Source organism: Oncorhynchus tshawytscha, linkage group LG06 (assembly GCF_018296145.1).
Source record: "Oncorhynchus tshawytscha isolate Ot180627B linkage group LG06, Otsh_v2.0, whole genome shotgun sequence".
NCBI lineage: Eukaryota > Metazoa > Chordata > Actinopteri > Salmoniformes > Salmonidae > Oncorhynchus > Oncorhynchus tshawytscha.
This window is the reverse complement of record NC_056434.1, coordinates 51367585-51390040: the sequence shown is the minus strand read 5'-3', so window position 1 is coordinate 51390040 and position 22456 is coordinate 51367585. Positions and strand designations below refer to the sequence as shown.

Sequence of the window (22456 nt, the reverse complement as noted above, 5' to 3'; positions counted from 1 at the left end):
TTCATGGGAGCTCTGTGATGCATGTGTTTTTTAATGACTAATTGGATCTAATTATCCAAGTGTGTTTGTGTGCGTGCGTGCGTGGCGCGTATGTTTTGATCGCGTGTGTGCGTGAGATCTCGTTGTCAATGTGTGTCGACACCGGTTTAAAGGCAGGTCAAATGACGCAAGGCATTTCCATCAAAGAGATCTCTCTCTGTGTTTAGCCCGCCGACTGCTTGTCTTGTCAACTCTGAGGATGATGGGGGCATCTGAAAGGGTTTTGGGTGAAATGTTCTCTTCCAATTTAAGATTTGGTGTTCGCTTCCGACAATAATTGAACCAATGGGAGATGGTTCTGCGTATAGTAGGTTAGCCACCTGACATCGGCAGATACTGCAGTACTAAGAAATACCAAGGGTGCGGTAGGAGCCAAGTTGCTGGGAGTAGAAAGACGTTACACCATGTTGTTCATGCACTGCAAGAGTGCAGTTAATCAATAACAAATGGTTTCTTCGTGAACGAAAATAAACTCAAATTCACATCACTCACTCACACGTCTTATCCTGAGACCTGTGCCTCAGTCGTTAGGCACGAAGCGAAAGAAACGGAACTGAAACAGACCGATGGACAGGATTGTTCCGATCTGACCGACTAGTTCCTGATTCATTCACCCTATTTGTCTGTGTGTGTGTGTGTGTGTGTGTCTCTTTCCCCTCAGACGATGCTACAGGTTACGGGCCGGTGTTTGAGGATCAGCCGGTCGAAACCATCTACCCCGAGGAGTCGCCTGAGGCCAAAATCACCATGAGCTGTCGAGCACGAGCCAACCCACCTGCCACATACCAGTAACATATGCTATGCTCTCCTCTTTGCTCACCCCCTTAAATACCACACGCTGTGTGTGCTGTTTGTTCCCCCCCCCCCCCATCTCTCTGTCTCTCCCCAGCATGATGTCAGAGGGGCCAAGTCTGGAGGTCCTAATACATGGCTTTAAAGGACTTTAAAACATCCAGGCCTCATTTGCCATTGCAATTCTTGAAATGTGGAGAAATGCATTGTGATGTATGTTTTAGAATGAACGTGATCTTCTCCTTCTTCAGGTGGAGGTTGAACAGCCAGAGCATAGACCTGGATGGTGATAACCATTACACTCTGGTCGGGGGCGACCTGGTCATCTCTAACCCCATCAAGAACAAACACGTTGGGAACTACTCCTGTGTGGCCACCAACGACTACGGCACTGTGGTCAGCCGAGAGGCTGGCGTCCGGTTTGGATGTGAGTGGATGGGACACTGGGGCGCGATCGGGTCCACCGTTAGTTTTTTTTGCATGACACATTATCATAGGCAGGAAGGACTACACTTTCATGCCTATGCTAGTAGAGCTGTGATAGTAGAGCTGATAGTAGAGCTGTAGAGCTGTGATAGGGACTCGGGAGGGAGGCAGCAGCGCCACATCATAACAACTTTGGAAATGACATTTGAATGGTATAGAGTGTGGCACGAGACGGAATCACTTCTGCCGAATCAATAGTTAGTTCCCTACCTTTGAAATATGACAGTTGCAATGTATAAGCCTGCTAGCTAAACTAATGCAGGTTCTGGTTTTAAAATGGCTTTGAGCTAGGAGGTTACAGGGTTTAAGGGTATAGGAGGATAAGTGTTATTACTTAAATGAGGTGAGGGAGAGCATCTCAGTGGATTCTCCAGGCGCGTTAATGAATCTGAACTCTTGGTCTTCCTCTTCTCTCACCTCCTCCCCCTCTCCCCCATCACCCCCTCCAGACCTGGACTTCTTCTCGTCTGAGGAAAGAGAGGCGGTGCACGTGAAGGAGGGCCAGGGGGCAGTCCTGCTCTGCGCTCCTCCTCCACACTACCCACGTGAGTGCTAGCTAGGCTAACAGCTGCAGCTAATTCTCTGACGCTAGGCTATTTCTACAGCTTTTCCCTTAAGACATGTCTTCAAAATGTATCATTAAAAGGTCTTAAAATGTCTTGAAAAGTATCTATATCTTAAAGTGTCTCAAGACGTCTTGACTTAATGTCTCAAGATGTGTCGAGACATCTTAAGACAAAGTGTGATGGCTGGGGATGAATGCTATGGTCTGTAGCACTGCACATATTACATGTGTCTCTATTCCAGTATTAAATCCAACAGTATGTTATGACTCAGGCAATTAACCCAGATAGTCATAACAGTGAAAATCAATGAAAGTGTGCCCCCTGCTGGTGACTGGCAGTACTGCTACATGAGGCTGCTTCTGTTCTGACATATTGTAGGCTATATCCTCACACTGTAGCCCTGAGCTGAGTTTTACCCTTATAGTCTCAGTGTAGGGATGTGTGAGGCAAAATAAGCTGTTTTGAATGCTTTTTAAAAATGTAATTTCATACAGTAGCTTTGTATTCTTCATCACAGGTACTTTACACTAATCTGTTCAGGTTTTAATATCTGAGTCGGCGTGTTTCTTGGCCCGATTTTGGGTTCCTTTATTTGTATATTTCTTAATTATTGATCTTCGTTAAACAAACCTATTTGGCATCAACCAGGAGCTCCACTAGAATTCTGCACAGCAGATATGCATAGTCATTCTTATGCAAATTATACACCAAAATCATTGTGTGAAATGACGGTAAACATACATGTATTTCAGCTGCTGCCGCGGCTACTGAATTACAGTTCCTCAGTGATACTTGTCCTTTTCAACTCTTTTCATAGCGTCATGATGACAGTTTGATATTAAAGCATCAAATGCTTTCGTTGTTTTAGCTTTCATTTTAAAGTATCGTTTGGGTCAGCATGATAGTGTGGTTTGGGTCAGCATGATAGTGTGGTTTGGGTCAGCATGATAGTGTGGTTTGGGTCAGCATGATAGTGTGGTTTGAAAATAGTGTAAGTATAAGAATAAAAGAGCCTTTCTCCTGGTTCGGCTCCATCTTGGCACTCCGCCGCTCCCCCACCTCTGTCTTTGACTGACAGATTCAGGCTTAATCACCAGGTTGAGGGTTGTGTATCTTTTCTCCATAGACGAGCTGTCATTCCGCTGGATTCTGAACGAGTTCCCTATCTTCATCACGCTGGATAAACGTCGCTTTGTCTCCCAGACTACAGGGAACCTCTACATCTCAAAGGTGGATTTCAGAATGTGTCTTCGACTGGACTGCAATGCCACCCTATCATTTCACCCTACCATACTTTTTTTTTTACACCCTATCTGGTCAAAGGTAGTGCACTATCATGGGAATAGGGTGCCATTTCTGACACGCCGTTTGAACTTTATTGAGCGACGCTCACAGTTTTATATAAACTGAAGAAAGGCTGAATTTACAGCATACAAATGTTTGCGTAAAAACACGCGGTGACAAACATGGGCTACATAATACAGGATATAAGATCCAATGTGTTTACCTGAATTGTTCACGTCTCTCACCAGGTGGATTTATCAGACAGTGGCAACTACTCCTGCTTCGTCTCCAGTGCCTCCATCGCCAAGAGCGTCTTCAGCAAGTTCATCCCCCTCGTCCCCCTGACTGAACGTGGGTTCCTGTTTTTCAGTTCCTCTTTTAACTGTCCTGTATGTTGAGGTAGAGGAATCTATTCAGCAAAGATTCCTGTCCCATCGTATCTAATAGTATGCACGCACCATGGCCTATAATAAAAGTTGTCGTTACCCGGAGGATTTCCGTAATCACACAATTGCCCACTTTTTTGGGTTTGGAAGATATGAATCTGTTCAGTGCAGATGGGCACCATATTACCCTACAGTATGTGAGATCATTATCAAGGTGTTAGATATCACACAATTGTAGTTTGCTTAGGGCAGTAGAGTTGGTCCAGCTTGTGACCAGCGAACCACATATGAACATTGTTAAAGAGAGGTCGGTAACAGATGAGAACCCAGGCAGTCACCATCTCTGGAGTTGGAGTTTGAGATCACAGTTGAAGTGTTGAGAGAGAGCCTTGTGCCTGTGTTGTTTATGGTTGTGGGAAAGGCTTGATTAGAGAAATTATTTAGGTAAAAGATGAAGAGGAGGCCTCGCTTTCCTCAAGAGTTCATAAATGATTACTTGCTGATGTACTCTCAGTTGGTCCTCCTTGTTTGTTTGCCGAGTTTATGCTCACGTTACCTAGTACCAACCTAGCAGATTTAAAAACACAAACTAGCATGTTCTTAGCCTGGTCCCAGATATGTTTGTACTCTCTTGGCAACGCCTGTGGTCGTGTCCTATTTGGCGATTACATGCACGACGATTACCCAAGGAGTTGTCCATAGCACAAACGTAATAGGGAGCATGGGAGCGTGTCGTGTTCTAGTTGAAAAGGTTGTAGGGGAGGACAGTTTACCCGGTAACACTTCATGGCTTTGTCATGCACATTATGACTACGTTACTACAACACAACACGGGCCTCTGGCTGTGTCATGGCCCATATTTAGCACTGTATTGGACACTCATCCTGAAGGGCAGACTGAGCTGGAAACTGTGTGTGTGTGTGTGTGTGTGTGTGTGTGTGTGTGTGTGTGTGTGTGTGTGTGTGTGTGTGTGTGTGTGTGTGTGTGTGTGTGTGTGTGTGTGTGTGTGTGTGTGTGTGCTACAGCATAGCTAACGTATCCTACCTGACACAACCGTTTACAAGAAAGCGCCTCCAACCGTATATTGTCCGTACACAGAGTTAACTAACACAACATCTTGTTGCTGGTCTAAGTCGTTCTGCCTCCTCGGGGGTTGTTATGAATAAACAGGTGACTCACATCCAGTTGTTTCTATTTCCTGTTTCTCCACCAACCAGGTCCAATCAGGAAATACCCCGCTGACATCAAAGTCAAGTTCCCAGACACTTACGCACTGGTGGGACAGAATGTCACAATGGAATGCTTCGCCCTGGGAAAGTAAGTATGGATAAATCACTTATACTAGCTATCCTAGCTCAGACTTGAGAGTATGAAATAGTTTATTGTAATACAGCTGTACGTATAGATTCTAATGACAAGGCTATGGGATTATAGGTCTAAGCTCCTCTCCTCTCCGTTGTTCTCACTTCCCATCCCTCACTCTCCACAGCCCCATCCCTCAGATCCGCTGGAAGAAGATGAACGGAGAGCTGCCGTCCAATCACGACGTCAGCATGGCGGGGGCCCACCTCCACCTGTACAATGTGCAGTATGAGGACGAGGGGACATACGAGTGTGAGGCCCTCAACTCCAAAGGAAAGGACTGGCACAGGGCACGTGTCTCTGTAGAAGGTAGGGCTACTAATAAGGTATATATTCTCCAGCTTGGTAGTTACAACTCATTGACTTGCAAATTGTTATGATTTAACACCTTTTCAGGCCTCATTTGAGTTGTGCAGATGGCCTGGTGATTAAGAGCAGTCGGGCCAACAACCAAAAGGTTGCTGGTTTGAATCCCTGAGCTGACTAGGTGAACGATCTGTTGATGTGCTCCTGTAAATTGCTCTGGATAAATGCACAATTCTCACATAGATCATGCATTGATGTTGAACGTTGATCTCAAGATGGGATTTGGGCCTCACACTGTCTGTTTTCCTCATCTCACTCTGTTCCAGCATTCCCGGAGTGGACCGAGTCCATCAACAGTACAGAGAAGGACATCAGTAGTGACTACACCATGTCCTGTGTGGCTAGCGGCAAGCCCAAACCCCACGTACAGTGGCTCAAGAACAGCTATGCCGTAAGAGAACTTTCACATACCCTTTTCATACTGCTGAGCCGAACAGAGCCAAGCAGAGCTGTGCTGAGCTGGTCTGGTTAATCACCCACCATAGTTGCTGGTACCGTAATGGAAAATACCATATGAAGACAAAAAATCTGAGCCTGCACAGTGTGGTTGGGGTTGGCAATGTGAATCAGGCAATAGTGCTAGGGCGGCGCACAATTGGCCCAGCGTCATCCGGGTTCGGCCGAGGTAGGCCGTTATTGCAAATAAGAATTTGTTGACTTGCCTAGTTAAATAAAGATTAAATAAAATATACAAATGTATATACTTTTAAATAATGCTCCATCAGCTATGGTGGATGCATAACCAGGCCTGCTCAGTACAGCTTGATTTGGCTCGGCTCGGTTGAGTTGTGTGAAAATTCCTGATGTGTTCCAGCAGTTCCCTTAGTTAGAAAAACACTACCCTCTCAGCAGCCAAGCATCAGGGTGGCACTGTTGTGACCGGGCCGCTAGCATGGGCAATCTGAATAGTCTGAACACAAGGCACAGTCAAGATTCAGGAGAAGGTACCTCTTGTTGTTTCTGAGAGGGTGCCAGGGTGGAGAGGAGAGGAGAGAAGGGAGAATATGAGGAGGGAAGAGAGACAAGCTGAGGGGTCTTGTGTAGCTCAGTTGGTAGAGCATGGCGCTTGCAACACCAGGGTTGTTGGTTCGTGGTCCCACAGGGGACCAGTACAAAAATGTATTTAATCACTCCTGTAAGTTGCTCTGGCTAAGAGTGTCTGCTAAAATGCAACGAGGAGAGGGAAAAGTACTTGTTTCTGAAAGTGCCAGCCCAAAGAGGTTACATATCTAACTGTCCCAAACACCAACCCCTGTCAGTAGGGAAGGCAAAGTGGGAGGATTCTGATGCCACTGGGATACTTCGTTATGTATTAATGATGGTTTCATTAAGTCAAATAAATGCATTTTAATGCTAAAGGGATGCTATTTAATTCAACACTGCATCAATTGGCACACGTTATTCCTAGATTTTAAAAGCATTTTGATGTTTTCAACGTCAACATTGAGGTTTTCACAAAAGTGAAATCTAGATGTTGTCAGTAAAGCGTCACTATTATTTACTGTGATGAAATCTCAATGTTCATGTTGAAACATCCAAGTGCTTTATTGTAAAATGACATTTTAGGATATATTGAAATGCTGAAGGATATAATTGTGCCATATTTCTTTATTCATTTTCTGCAGTACGATAAGCGTGATTTGAGGTTCAGTGGTCTGACGTTTAAGGACTCTGGGATGTACCAGTGTATAGCAGAGAATCGCCATGGAGTCATCTATGCTAACGCAGAGCTGCGAGTGATTGGTGAGTCAAAAGCTCAGATTCATTGTAATTGGCTCAGTCCAAAGGTTAAATGTCACCGCACTAGCTGACCAATTTGGACTAAATTAAAACATGAAGTTGCCTTGTACGTTACACATATAAACAAATAACATAGTCCAATAAACCGACAGCATGCCCTTTACAGCGGTGACTTGATCCAAAACACGTCCTAATTATGGTAATGTGGCATGAACAGAAGTCAATTGCTAACACACACACCCCCATGCTTCTCTCTGAGATTTTTTTCAACACTTTTTTTTAAAACAGAAACAGTTTAATTGAATAAACCAGAGTGTAATGACTCAAATCTTTTTTCTCTGTGGCCCTATGCAGCGTGCGCCCCTACGTTTGAGCACAACCCTGTGAAGTGGAGGATTCTGGGAGCTAAGAACGGCAGAGTGGTCATAGAGTGTAAACCTAAAGCAGCTCCCAAACCCTCGTTCTCCTGGAGCAAGGGCACTGAACTGCTCTTCAACTCTACCAGGTCAGCATCTAGGGTTGGGCTAATCTGCCTTCACAAAGACCCACCACTCACCACATCGACACTGGGGCTTCCTGTGCCATAATCATTCTGAAACAAACTACCCAAATTACTATAGCTGAATGATCTCTGTCTCTCTCAAACTACCGAAGTCACCATAGCCAAATAATCCCGGTCTCTCTAAAACTACACAAATCACTATAGCCGAATAATCTCTGTCTCTCTCAAACTACCAAAATCACTATACTTGAATAATCTCTGTCCCTCTAAAACTACCAAAGTCACCATAGCCAAATAATCTCTGTCTCTCTCAAACTACCCAAATCACTATAGCCGAATAATCTCTGTCTCTCTCAAACTACCCAAATCACTCTCAACCATCTACCACTAACTCACTATGGAGGAATTATTTAATAACAGAGATGTCCAACATGACTGCCTGCCTACCATGTAGGTTCTGGAGGGTTTTTCCTGTCCATGTGAATGAGTGCTGAATAGAATGTTGCCTTACAGGATTTGCTCTTGTCATATGTGTATTGCCCTTGTCTAATGTATTTTGTACACTCTGAGGATTTTGTGATCATCAGTATCCGATCTCTTGCAATGAAGTAGCTGTATCTGTGTTTTGTAACACTCACATATTGTGTGTTATCATTAGGGTGTTAATCTGGGAGGATGGTAGTCTGGAAATTCTGAATGTGACCGAAGCAGACGAGGGGCGTTACACCTGCTTTGCTGAGAACAATCGGGGCCAGGCCAACAGCACAGGCTCCCTCTCCATCACAGGCAAGCTACAAACACACAATGCACGCACGCGCGAGCACACACACACACACACACGAGCCTTGCACAATGGCAGTAGGTAGCACATGGAATATTATAGCGTGCATTTGTTTTGTAAGATTTTCCAATTACAAGCATGTACAGTATGTTGTGAGCTTCTGCTAACTGTATGGCTTGTCAATTATTATTGTTGAGTACATGTTATGGGAATTGAACACTGAACAAATATTTTAACGCAACATTGTTGGTCCCATGTTTCATGACCTGAAATAGAAGCACCTAGAAATGTTCCACATGCACAAAAAGCTCTCAAATGTTGTGCCCAAATTTGTTTACATCCCTTATAGTCGGCATTTCTTCTTTGACAAAATGATCCGTCCACCTGACAGGTGTGGCATCAAGAAACTGATTGAACAGCATGATCATTACACAGGTGCACCTTGTGCCGGGGACAATAAAAGGCCACTCTAAAATATGCAGTCTTGTCACACAACACAGTGCCACAGATGCTCAAGTTGAGGCAGTGTTGAATTGACATGCTGACTGCAGGAATGTCCACCAGAGCTGTTGCCAGAGAATTGAATGTTCATTTCTCTACCATAAGACACCTCAAACGTTGTTTTAGAGAATTTGGCAGTACGTCCAACCGGCCTCACAACCGCAGACCACATGTATGGCGTTGTGTGGGCGAGTGGTTTGCTGATGTCAGCGTTGTGAACAGAGTGCCCCATGGTGACAGTGGGGTTATGGTATGGGCAGGCATAAACTACGGACAACGAGCACAATTGCATTTTATCGATGGCAATTTGAATTCACAAAAATACTGTGACGAGATCATGAGACCCATTGTGAGGATATCTGTGACCAACAGATGCATCTGTAATCCCAGTCATGTGAAATCCATAGATTAGGGCCTAATGAATTTATTTCAATTGACTGATTTTCCTCATATGAACTGTAACTCAGTAAAATCTTTGAAATTGTTGCATGTTGCGTTTATATTTTTGTTCAGTATATTATCATAAGGAATAGGGTGTCCACCAACTCTGCCCAGAGTGGACGAAAACACGCTTTGGTGATGAAATTTCACTTCCTGATAATATATAGTATTTTATCAATACAAATATGATTCTTCATGTTCTGAATCATTCAGTGGGGTCTTTCTCTAACATATAATTAACATTATATCTAAAAAGTCAGATTTCGTAACCTAATACATCCTATAAAAAGCACCGAGCGGTGCCGCTTCTCACAGCGACTTTTGAGGATTTTCCGTGATGTGGGGGTCATTAACGTGACACGAGCTGAATTCAATGTGAAAGGCTTTGAAAATAAAAAGCTTGCAGTAACGCTCAGTGCTCCGTTGACATTTCACAGAGATACGCTTGTTTTTTTTTCAGGGAGAGATCTCTGAAAAATAACAGGAATTTCGCATTAACGTGAAAAGCACATGCTAATATGAAAGTACTACATGTCTCAAAATCGATATCTATCTGCTGACCTCCTTTGATTTAGTCACTCTAATCTTGGCCATCCTACGAGAGTAAAAACACCAATAACATTTGAACGGATCATGATGGAGACGTGAGTTTTGGATCATTGGTTTTCTTGGAGGAGTATCTACACAATTAACATTTCCCATTGGTCAAAATATGTGTTTTTGGGCCTCCCAGGTGGCGCAGTGGTCTAGGGCATTGCATCGCAGCGCTAGCTGTACCACCAGAGACACTGGGTTTGCGCCCAGGCTCTGTCGCAGCTGGCCGGGACCGGGAGGTCCGTGGGGCGACGCACAATTGGCCTAGCGTCGTCCGGGTTAGGGAGGGTTTGGCCGGATATCCTTGTCTCATCGCGCACCAGTGACTCCTGTGGCGGGCCGGGTGCAGTGCACACTAACCAAGGTCGCCAGGTGCACGGTGTTTCCTCCGACACATTGGTGCGGCTGGCTTCCGGGTTGGATGCGCGCTGTGTTAAGAAGCAGTGCGGCTTGGTTGGGTTGTGTTTTGGAGGACGCTTGTAGCGATGAGACAAGATAGTAATTACTAACAATACCACGAAAAGTGGGTACAATTTTAAAATATATATATTTTTTAATGCGTTTTTGATTGGAACCCCAATAAGGAATAACTCACAAGCATCCTTACATGCTGACCACATTGAGCCGTGTTGCGTGCGCGAGCATTGCAAAATAAATGTGCATATTCATGTTATTCAATAATTTCATCCAAACTGCTCGCGCGCATCAATGAGAACTTGGTTCTATTTTTGACGCTTGACGCGCTGCCAGTCCTGCCTCTCCCATCCCCCTCAATGGTTGTTAGGAGCATATACCCACATGGGTGATTGAAAGATGAACTGAGGTCCACACTCCAGTCCAGTTGGTGGTGGTAATGCAACAAACTTCTCAAGGCTACGCGTCCCGCTAGCGGGACAACATCCGGTGAAACAGGAGGGCGCGCAATTCAAATAAATAATCAAACAAATTATGGTTATTAAACATCTGGTACATACAAGTGTCTTATATCGGTTAAAAGCTTAAATTCTTGTTAATCTAACGGCACTGTTCGATGTACAGGAGGCTTTACAGCAAAAGCATTTGATTGTTTGAGGAAGGCGCCCCACATCAAAATATTTTTCCACTGGCACAGGTTTCATAAATTCACAAATAGCGATTAAATATTCACTTACTTTTTGAAAATGTTCCTCTGATTTGTTATCCAAAGGGTCCCAGTTATAACATGTAGTGTCGTTTTGTTAGATAAAATCCTTCTTTATATTCCAAAATGTCAGTTTAGTTGGCGCCATCGATTTGAGTAATCCACTCCTTCAACATGCCAAGATAGGAATCCGAAGATCTACCCCTAAACTTTCTTTCAACAAGTCAAAATACGTTTCTATCCAAACCTCAGATACCCTAAAATGTAATTCAACTATAATATTTCATATGGAAAGAAGTATGTTCAATACGAAAACGATATTAGCAGGTGTGTGTCCTCTTCATCATGCGTGCATACACAAATTTACAAGTCTGTGTCCCTGTAGTAAAACTCATATTTCTTGCTCGTTTTGGAAGAAGCAAGCCTGAAACCTTGAACAAAGACTACTGACACCCAGCGGAAGCCATAGGAATTGCATAATGGGAGCTAGATTTTATTATTTCCCTATACGTTCCATTGGAAGAGCATGGGCCCTCAAAAAAAATAAATTCTGGTTGGTTTTTCTTTGGATATTTTCCTACCATATCTATTGTGTTACATTCTCCTACATTAACATTTCTACAAACGTCAAAGTGTCTTCTTTCCAATGGTACCAATTATATGCATATCCTGGCTTCAGGGCCTGAGCAACAGGCAGTTTACTTTGGGCATGTCAGTCAGGCTTAAAACCGCCATATAAAGTTTGCAATACATTAAGAAGACTTAAAGAAGAGAGATTACTAGAAACTAACTAGGTTTCCCCTTTTATCTGTCTATTAGTTGTTGGAGTAGAAAACACGTGATTTTGTGTGACTCAAAATGGAACAAAATTCTGCAAAGATACAGGAAAAAAAAGGAACTTGTGCATTTCATTAAAATAACAACCCAATGTTTATATCCCAGGACAAATGAGCTAACAACAGCAAGCTAGCTAGCTAAATTTCCATGAACGTTTCATGCTTTTCGACCTGTCCCTAAATTAATATAGTTGGTTCAGAGTTCGTTTTGATATTTCAACCTGCATGTCCTGATCACATCGACATGTCTGCGACGGAGCATGCGGGCGGTGTCATCAGCATGTTAGATGTAGACCTGAAGAGTCCGCTGTGATCCATATCTTACCCTTCACTGTCCTCTACTGGTCAGAGATGCTCACTACCACTTAACTCCACCCAGTTCACATCAATGCATTTTTACAGTGTCTGACAAATTGCACATATTTCCCTAAGGCTTGAATATTAAACTAAAGTGGAACTTTGGCGGATAATTGTACTGTAGAGTACATCCATTGCTGATCTTTCCACATTGTAGTCAGCACATTGTGGTCAGCGAAGCTCAGCACAATACTGCAAACTTGACTACTTACCCCTTACATTTTCTTTTCCCCAGAGGCCACTAAGATCACCTTGGCTCCTTCCAACGCAGACGTGACGGTGGGGGAGAATACCCACATGCAGTGTGCCGCGTCACATGACTCCACGCTGGACATCACATTCGTCTGGACCCTGGACGCCCACACCATCGACATCGACCGGGAGGGATCCCACTATGAACGCAACCTGGTAAGAGATTAGAAAGGCAGGGCCAGAAAACATTGGTTTGACAGTTCAAATCCCGGGTATGGCTGAGATATTAAGTTAGTATTACTCTGGTGTAGCTGTGTAATACTCTGGTATAAATCGTATCTCTGTAACACTGTAACACCGCTGTACTGTAATACCCATTTAGCATCGGTTACTGAAAGACCCATGGACCGCTAACTGCTGGTGGCCTGTATCAGTTTAACTGCAGTTTCCTCATCAATGATGTGAGCCACTCTCTGTCCGTGCAGCCTTAGCAGTAAGCAGCAGCTAGCATTCCTCAGCTGTCCTTCCACAGGAATGTCTCCATATAACGATTGATGACCTTGCACAGCTGTGCACAAGGCTTATTTCCCCTCTCCTAAAATTACAGCAGGCTCCAGTTGAATTGTATTTGCCTATCAGAATCGTATGACTCATATTATAGTACGTAAGTTCATGTAATGCCGCCTTTATATTCTCAATGGGAGTATTTCATAAACAGAAAATATGTCTGTCATTGTAAATGAGCATTTGTTCCTAACTGACTCGCCTGGATAAAGGGTCAGTGACGTAAGGAGTGCTTCTTTGACCTTGGTTTGCTTCGTGCTGTGAGAGTGCAGTTCACATAACAAACTGTGAATGGCTACTGTAGATATTCTGCAGGGTTCTGTGGTCAAGTATTCTGTCTATTACATTTTCCCGTTGAGAATACTAAAGAAGCACCATGTTATATTCGGCGAACAAGGCAGAAGGGCGGATAGCCCTCTAGTACAGCTCCCTGTAGTTCACCTGATTAGATGTTCAGATCTCTGTATCCCACCGAGTTTCTTCCAAAGCGTATGTAGTGACGTGAGTTTGGCAAGCGGGACTATATCCCTCAGGATTTGGAAAGTTGTAGCCTTGTAACAATAGATACTATGTTAATGGGTAATTGGAAGATGGGAAGGGGACATTTTTTTGTCTAGCTGGAGCTCACGAGACATTTTACAACAGCCATAATATTTTCAAAAGATGGCCCACATGGACAAATAAAACCCAGAATAATATGCCTGTATCGTGCTACAGCAATAAAACCCAGAATCCAATCAAATATCATTTTATTTGTCACATGTGCCGAATACAACAGGTGTAGGGGACCTACCGTGGGGGGGTGTGTGTCAATGTAGATAGTCCGGGTGACCATTTGATTAGTTGTTCAGCAGTCTTGTGGCTTGGGGGTAGAAGCTGTTAAGGAGCATTATGGTCCTAGACTTGGCACTTGCCGTGCTGTAGCAGAGAGAACAGTCTATGACTTGGGGTGACTGGAGTCTTTGAGCATTTTTTTGGCCTTTCTCTGTCACGGGTAGTATGTAGTTCCTGGATGTCAGGAAGCTTGGCCCCAGTGATGTACTGGGCCGTACGCACTACCCTCTAGCACCTTACGGTCAGATGCCGAGCAGTTGCCATACCAGGCGTTGATGCAACCGGTCAGCATGCTCTCGATGGTGCAGCTGTAGAACTTTTTGAGGATCCCAAGACCCATGCCAAATCTTTTCAGTCTCCTGAGGGGGAAAAGTTATTGTCGTGCCCTCTTCACATCTGTCTTGGTGTATTTGGACCATGATAGTTTGTTGGTGATGTGGACACCAAGGAACTTGAAACTCTCGACCTGCTCCACTTCAGTGGTGTTCGGCCCTCCTTTTCCTGTAGTCCACGATCTGCTCGTTTGTCTTGCTCGCATTGAGGGAGAGGTTGTTGTCCTGGCACCACACTGGCGGGTCTCTGACCTCCTCCCTATTGGCTGTCTCATCGTTGTCGGTGATCAGGGCTACCGCTGTTGTGTCGTCAGCAAACCTAATGATGGTGTTGGAGTCGTGCTTGGCCACGCAGTCATGGGCGAACAGGGAGTACAGGAGGTGTCTAAGCACGCACCCCTGAGGGGCCCCAGTGTTGAGGATCAGCGTGGCAGATGGGTTGTTGACTACCGTCACCAACTGGGGGCAAGAGATGGAGTGAAGTGTTTGGTTTTGGTTCCCACTCTGTTGTGTTAGTGTCCTATGATTAAACAATGTAGACAGATGGACTGAGGGGGACAAACGGTATCTGTCTGTACCCCAAACGTCACATCTCAGCCAGTGCCCCGTCACCATGAATAAATTATTACACAATGAGTTACTGTGGTTGGGCCCGTCAGGAAGTCCAGGATCCAGTTGCGGAGGGAGGTGTTTAGTCCCAGGGTCCTTAGCTTAGTGGGCACTATGGTGTTGAACACTGAGCTGTATTTCTCTGGACGAATAATACACCTGTATTGTGATATATAAAGAGAACCCAGAATAATATGCCTGTATTGTGATACATAAATAGAACCCAGAATAGTATACCTGTATTGTGATATGTAAATCAACCCAGAATAATATACCTGTATTGTGATATATAAATAGAACCCAGAATAATATACCTGTATTGTGATATATAAATAGAACCCAGAATAATATACCTGTATTGTGATATATAAATAGAACCCAGAATAATATACCTGTATTGTGATATATAAATAGTGTAGCTAAGTGTCTGTTCTAACTGAAATGACTAGAACTAAGAGGTTGTGTGTCTGCACAGAATGAAATAGGCAATTATGTTACACTATTACTGGTATTATACTGCATCTCTGGATGTGTCCTGTTGTCCCTGTTCAGAATGGTGGTTCCAGTGGAGAGCTGCTCATTAAGAACACCCAGCTGAAGCATTCTGGACGTTACACCTGCACCGCCCAGACCCCTGTGGACAACGTCACCGCATCCGCCAATCTGGTAGTCAGAGGTACGTCACACATGCACGCGCACATGCACACAGCACACAGCACACACACACACACACACACACACACACACACACACACACACACACACACACACACACACACACACACACAGCACTAGAGTTGACCAGGTGGGAGGTAGGTATAAGTGCGGTGCTAGACAGAGAGTGGGAGATGATTGACGCCACGTTTTCCCACTCTCTGTGGAACCTGTAGTTTGTCTCCATATCTGCTCTGTATATTAGTTCATTAAACATATCTAATTTCTACAAGGTAAGAGGAGCTGCCCTCTGAAAACAAAGTAAATAACAAATTGAATGACAAGCTACAGTAGCTGGCTTAAATAGCCCCTATAAACTGAACTCTTAACACAGAGGGGGTGTCATAAGTTAGCCTGCAAAATGTGTGTGTGTGACTGTGTGTGTGTGTGTGTGTGTGTGTGTGTGTGTGTGTGTGTTGTGTGTGTGTGTGTGTGTGTGTGTGCGTGTGGGGTTGTAAATCTAGCCAGAGTTAGGAGACCATGGCTGTTTTATGGGCTGATTTGTCAACTCTGTGGCTCTTTCAGAGCAGTGAAAAAACCACTGTAGGAGGATATGCCTTTTGTCTTGGAGCCTGGACAACCACTGGAGAGGATGCACATGTCACAGAGTCTCACACCATGTCATTTATAAACACACTAGTTTAATTATCTGTGCTACCCCGCTGCATCTGAGAATGTTCCAGCCACCAAGGTCCTAGGCTTGTGGGTACAGTCAGATCTTCGATGGGACATGCAGGTCAACGCATCGTCCGAAAAAAAGTCTGAGGGGGTTTGGCAGTCCAAGACCTGAAAACTGTCTATGAGACACACATTCGTCCTGTGGTGGAAGTATGCTGTTGCCGTGTGGCATTTCAACCTCACTGAGAAACAGAACCAGGCCTTAGAAAGAGTCCAGAGCTGGGCCGTCAAGATCATTCGAGGTTCTGGCTACACAACATACTCAGCGGCCTGCCAAAACCTACAGATGACACCATTGCAGCAGACGAGTGGAGCTGTGCCTGAAATTTGCTCTCAAGCGGCAAAGTTTGAGAGCAACACAGAAACACTACAGAAAAAGCCAAATATCACCATTAGTTAGGCTTTTAAACTGACAGGAGACGAGGGGTAGATAATCACGTTGAAATGTTCCTGCTTTTTATCATGTTCATGCTCTTCGTATCTTATGTAAGCTGCACTCAAATTCCGTTTCCTTTACTGTAAACTGACAGAGTGCACCGTCGTGACACATGCATTTATGTATTTGTGTAAATAAAACCTATCTATCCGGAAAGGGAAGGTCAGGCCTTTCTATGTGGCCTCCTCAAAGAGCTTGGTAAATGAATGCTCCAGTGTTTGGGGTTCCTTTGGTATTCAAACAACGGAATCTCCTAAAGTATTTCCAAGGCATGACTTCTGCAACGCTGTATGCCCTAAAACAACCTTTTCTCTCAGTGGACAAAGGAGCCGAACGGACTAAGAACTTTAGCAGAGGAGAGATCCGGTGTGTGATGATCCCCATCGTGCCCTGGTGGTGATGCTATAGAGCAGGCGCTGACAGATGGGGAAAGTGATGTTCCCAGAATGCAGTGAAATAAATAAAAAACAAGGCAGAGACCCTGGCCTGCGGGCATGACCAATGGAGTGCCAAGAGGAAGGAGATGAAAGATGACCATGTGTCAATTCTGACAATGAGGAAGTAGATCTATTGAAGGACTTTACTGGGGAAATATCCCACAGCAGCTGTATCTTATTATTACCATCGTGTTATTATTGCTCTATGTGTCATGTGCAGCATCTGGATACATCTACGTATCACAACAATGTATAATTGTTGTCGTTCAATGGGGGATTAAAAAACATGAGCTGGCGAACACACCCAGAAAAAATGTGTTTCTGTGGAGGTGCTGACTCAAGGCGAATAAATGATAAACTATCCAAACAAAGTACAATGGTGGGAAAAACATTAAAAAGCAGTGCCTTTGAATTCTCTAATAGACTTTCCCCCATATGACAGTCATTTATTAAAAGAAATAAATGTCCTAGCTCTGAAGCTTATCATCCTGCACAGACGCTGGCCTGCATTGGGACGTGGAGTCAGAGTTTGCTCTATTCACCAGTCCGCTTCCACACAACTATACAACAAGCCTGAAAATGGACTTATTTGTGTAAAAGATGTTAGTTATACCTTCCTGTGAAACAACTCAGGGCTACTTCAGAGTGGAGGCAGAAGCTTAGCACACACACACACACACACACACACACACACACACACACACACACACACACACACACACACACACACACACACACACACACACACGTACAATCCCCCTAAATGAATTAACGTCCTATATGATTTGCTCAAAATGTGTTTTGAGTACAGCATACTGCCATCAACTTGGTATAAGTCCTATAGTCAATCCCATTCCCAAATCTTTAATAAATGACCCGAGAGTGCCACTGAACTATAGAGGCATAAGTTTATTTAAGTACTGTTTATAAATTATATTCATCCATCCTCAACAATAGGATAATTACATTTTTGGAGGACCAAAACATTCTGGTGGAAGGACAAAATGTTTTTTTGTAAATCCAGAGCCTGTATAGATCATATCTTCTCGGTCTGTACAATAATTAGAAATAGGTTGCATGAAGAGAAGCTTACTTTTGCATATTTCATTGATTTCCAGAAAGCTTTTGATTTTGTAAATAGGGATCTTTATCCTATAGTTTGTTAAAGACTGGGGTTGATGGGACATTTTATCAAGCAATCCAGTCTCTTTACAAAGTACCAATTGATTGTGTGCGTGTTAATGAATATCATACAGTTTGGTTTCCCACACCCTCGGGTAGTAGTTGAAGAACTAGTTTTAATGACGCCAACCTAAGTGTATGTAAACTTCCGACTTCATCTGTATGTGTATATATGCAGTGTGTACAGTTGAAGTCGGAGGTATACATACACTTAGGTTGGAGTCATAAAAACTAGTTCTTCAACCACTCCACAAGTTTCTTGTTCACAAACTATAGTTTTGGAAGTCTGTTAGGACATCTACTTTGTGCATGACACAAGTCATTTTTCCAACAATTGTTTACAGACTGATTATTTCACTTGTAATTCAATGGATCATAATTCCAGTGGGTCAGAAGTTTACATACACTATGTTGACTGTGCCTTTAAACAGCTTGGAAAATTTCAGAAAATGATATCATGGCTTTAGAAGCTTCTGATAGGCTAATTGACATCAGTTTTGTCAATTGAAGGTGTACCTGTGGATGTATTTCAAGGCCTACCTTCAAACTCAGTGCCTCTTTGCTTGACATCATGGGAAAATCAAAAGAAATCCAAAACCTCAGAAATAAAATTGTAGACTTCCACAAGTCTGGTTCATCCTTGGGAGCAATTTCCAAATGCCTGAAGGTACCACGTTCATCTGCACAAACAATAGTACGCAAGTATAAACACCATGGGACCACGCAGCTGTCATACCACTCAGGAAGGGGGCGCTTTCTGTCTCCTTGAGATTAATGTACTTTGGTGTGAAAAGTGCAAATCAATCCCAGAACAACAGCAAAGGACCTTGTGAAGATGCTGGAGGAAACAGGTACAAAAGTATCTAAATCCACAGTAAAACGAGACCTATATCGATATAACCTAAAAGGCCGCTCAGCAAGGAAGAAGCCACTGCTCTAAAACCGCCATAGAAATGCCAGACTACGGTTTGCAACTGCACACTGGGGACAAAGATCGTACTTTTTGGAGAAATGTCCTCTGGTCTGATGAAACAAAAAGTGAACTGTTTGGCCATAATGACCATCGTCATTTTGGAGGAAAAAGGGGGAGGCCTGCAAGCCGAAGAACACCATCCCAACCGTGAAGCACGGGGTGGCAGCATCATGTTGTGGGGGTGCTTTGCACCAGGAGGGACTGGTGCACTTCACAAAATAGATGGCATCATGAGGTAGGAATATTATGGGGATATATTGAAGCAACATCAGTCAGGAAGTTAAAGCTTGGTCGCAAATGGGTCCAAGTGGACCATTTTTATTTAACTAGGCAAGTCAGGTAAGATCAAATTCTTATTTTCAGTGACAGCCTAGGAACAGTGGGGTAACTGCCTTGTTCAGGGGCAGAACAACAGATTTTTACCTTGTCAGCTCGGGGATTCAATCTTGCAACCTTTCAGTTACTAGTCCAGTTCTCTAGGCTACCTGCCGACCCGAAGTGTTCTTCCAAAGTTGTGGCAAAATGGCTTAAGGACAACAAAGTCAAGGTTTTGGAGTGGCCATCAAAAAGCCCTGACCTCAAACCTATAGAAAATTTGTGGGCAGAACTGAAAAAGCGTGTGTGAGCAATGAGGCCTACAAACCTGACTCAGTTACACCAGCTCTGTCAGGAGGAATGGTCCAAAATTCACCCAATTTATTGTGGGAAGCTTGTGGAAGGCTACTCGAAACGTTTTACTCAAGTTAAATAATTTAAAGGCAATGCTACCAAATACTAATTGAGTGTTTGTAAACTTCTGACCCACTGGGAATGTGATGAAGGAAATAAAAGCTGAAATAAATAAATCTCTCTACTATTAATCTGACATTTCACATTCTTAATATATTGTGGTGATCCTAACGGACCTAAGAAAGGTAATTTTTACTAGGATTAATGTCAGGTATTGTGAAAAACTGTTTAAATGTATTTGGCTAAGGTGTATGTAAACTTCCGACTTCAACTGTATGTATGTATATATGTATGTACATTATTTTACTGCTCTAGGCATGTAATTATTGTTTGGATAACCTTATTTACTATTATGTATTGATTAATATTTTTATATATTTTTATTTTAAATAAATATTTTTACTCTTCATGTGATCCACAATGCGGAGAATGCCAGAAGAAGAATTATAATTTAATTACCATAGTGAATTATTGTAATGTTTGTTTATGTGTCAATTAATCCCATAAGGGATGGGTTGCCAAATGGGGATTTGACACGAAAATCAAATGTAATTAATTAATTAATTAATTGATTCATTCTACACACACAAACACATCTCTCCCTCTCTCTGTCACTCTACAGTCTAATCGCCTTAGTACTCTGGGTGGGTTCTGTGACAGACACGAAGGTCCTGCTTGATTTCTGCGGCTGTCTGAGGCTGAGGCTGAGGCTGAGGCTGTGTGAAAGAGAGAGAGAGACTCACCCCAACAGTCTGGGTTTTCTATTAGAGTCTTCTTCTTTCTCTCCTCCAGGAAGATGGAACGAGAGAAACAGTGGATTAAAAAAGTATCTCGGTCCATAGGCTCAGTTAGTGAATGTCAATGGCCCTAAGCAAGGTATTAATCCTCAAGGCTAAGACTGATGCCAGTGGAATCACCTGTTTTGATGTTCACTCAGAATAGGTGTTGCAGTATAAGTACAACGTAGACTTAACAGAAAAGGAATCTTGCCAAGTCTATGCACCCATGAACAGAAGGGGAAAAGCATACGTTTCTTTTGTTTCACATTATACCTCACTATTCAGTATGGGCATGCACATTTGCAGTATGTGTGCATGATACTATGACATTCTTTGTTCTGACCTAGTATTTTCTGTAGTAATAAGCAATGATTATCTCTGTTTCTCCACCCAACTGCACGCTACACCCCTTTCCACCTCCCTCCCTCTCCCCCCTCTCTTCCTCTCCGTCTCTCCAGGTCCGCCTGGGTCTCCAGGTGGGGTGCGTGTGGAGGAGATCAGGGATAAGAGTGTGCGTCTGATCTGGAGCCGAGGTACAGACAACCACAGCCCCATCTCTAAATACACTATCCAGTGCCGGGACTCGTTCTCTCAGGAGGACTGGCGAGATGCCACCACATGTAAGTCAAATAAATAAAGGACATACGGTACCAGTCAAAAGTTTGGACCAACTCATTCCGGGGTTTTTCTTTAAAAAAAAATATTTTCTACCTTGTAGAATAATATTGAAGACCTCAAAACTATGAAATAACACATATGGAATCATGTAGTAACCAAAAAAGTGTTAAACAAATCCCAAAATATATGTTTGATTCTTCAAAGTAGCCACATTTTACCTTGATGACAGTGCTGCATACTCTTGGCATTCTCTCAACCAGCTTCATGAGGTAGTCACCTGGAATGCATTTTTTTAACAGGTGTGCCTTGTTAAAAGTTAATTTGTGGAATTTCTTTCCTTCTTTATGCATTTCAGCCTATCAGTTGTGTTGTGACATGGTAGGGGTGGTATACAGAAGATAGCCCTATTTGGTAAAAGACCAAGTCCATATTATGGCAAGAACAGCTCAGATAAGCAAAGAGAAATGACAGTCAATCATTACTAAAAGACATGAAGGTTAGTCAATGCGGAAAATGTCTAGAACTTTGAAAGTTTCTTCAAGTGCAGTGGCAAAAACTATCAAGCGCTATGTTGAAACTGGCTCTCATGAGGACTGACACAGGAAAGGAAGACCCAGAATTACCTCTGCTGCAGAGGATAATTTCATTAGAGTTAACTACACCTCAGATTACAGTCCAAATAAATGCTTTACAGAGTTCAAGTAACAGACACATCTCAACATCAACTGTTCAGATGAGACTGTATGAATCAGACCTTCATGGTCGATTTGCTGCAAAGAAACCACTACTAAAGGACACCAATAATAAGAAGAGATTTGCTTGGGCCAAGCAACACGAGCAATGGACAATATACCGGTGGAAATCTGGGTTCAAATTTGAGATTTTTGGTTCCAACTGCCATGTCTTTGTGAGAGGCGAACGGATGATCACGGTGGGAACCACACAAGCGGAGAAGCATGGAGGAGGGGGTGTGATGGTATGGGGGTGCTTTGCTGGTGACAGTGTCTGTGATTTATTTAGAATTTAAGGCACACTTAACCAGCATGGCCACCACAACATTCTGCAGCGATACACCATCCCATCTTGTTTTCACTTAGTGGGATTATCATTTGTTGTTCAACAGGACCATTACCCAACACAATTCCAGGCTATGTTAGGGCTATTTGACCAAGAAGGAGAGTGATGGAGTGCTGCATCAGATGACCTGGCCTCCACAATCACCCGAC

The 22456-nt window shown here is 43.4% G+C and overlaps 1 protein-coding gene across 1 annotated transcript in view; it reads left to right on the top strand.

Moving 5' to 3' along the window:
- LOC112252686 (contactin-1a-like) overlaps positions 1-22456 on the top strand; it is a 115664-nt gene that overhangs the window by 79551 nt on the left and 13657 nt on the right. Inside the window, exons 4-17 of the mRNA XM_042323348.1 lie at positions 701-827; positions 1083-1258; positions 1767-1862; positions 3010-3113; positions 3416-3518; positions 4771-4870; positions 5043-5224; positions 5548-5672; positions 6907-7024; positions 7376-7526; positions 8182-8309; positions 12389-12561; positions 15237-15360; positions 21071-21232. Coding sequence (XP_042179282.1) covers positions 701-827; positions 1083-1258; positions 1767-1862; positions 3010-3113; positions 3416-3518; positions 4771-4870; positions 5043-5224; positions 5548-5672; positions 6907-7024; positions 7376-7526; positions 8182-8309; positions 12389-12561; positions 15237-15360; positions 21071-21232 — 1869 coding nt within the window. The remainder of the gene's footprint in view (positions 1-700; positions 828-1082; positions 1259-1766; positions 1863-3009; positions 3114-3415; positions 3519-4770; positions 4871-5042; positions 5225-5547; positions 5673-6906; positions 7025-7375; positions 7527-8181; positions 8310-12388; positions 12562-15236; positions 15361-21070; positions 21233-22456) is intronic.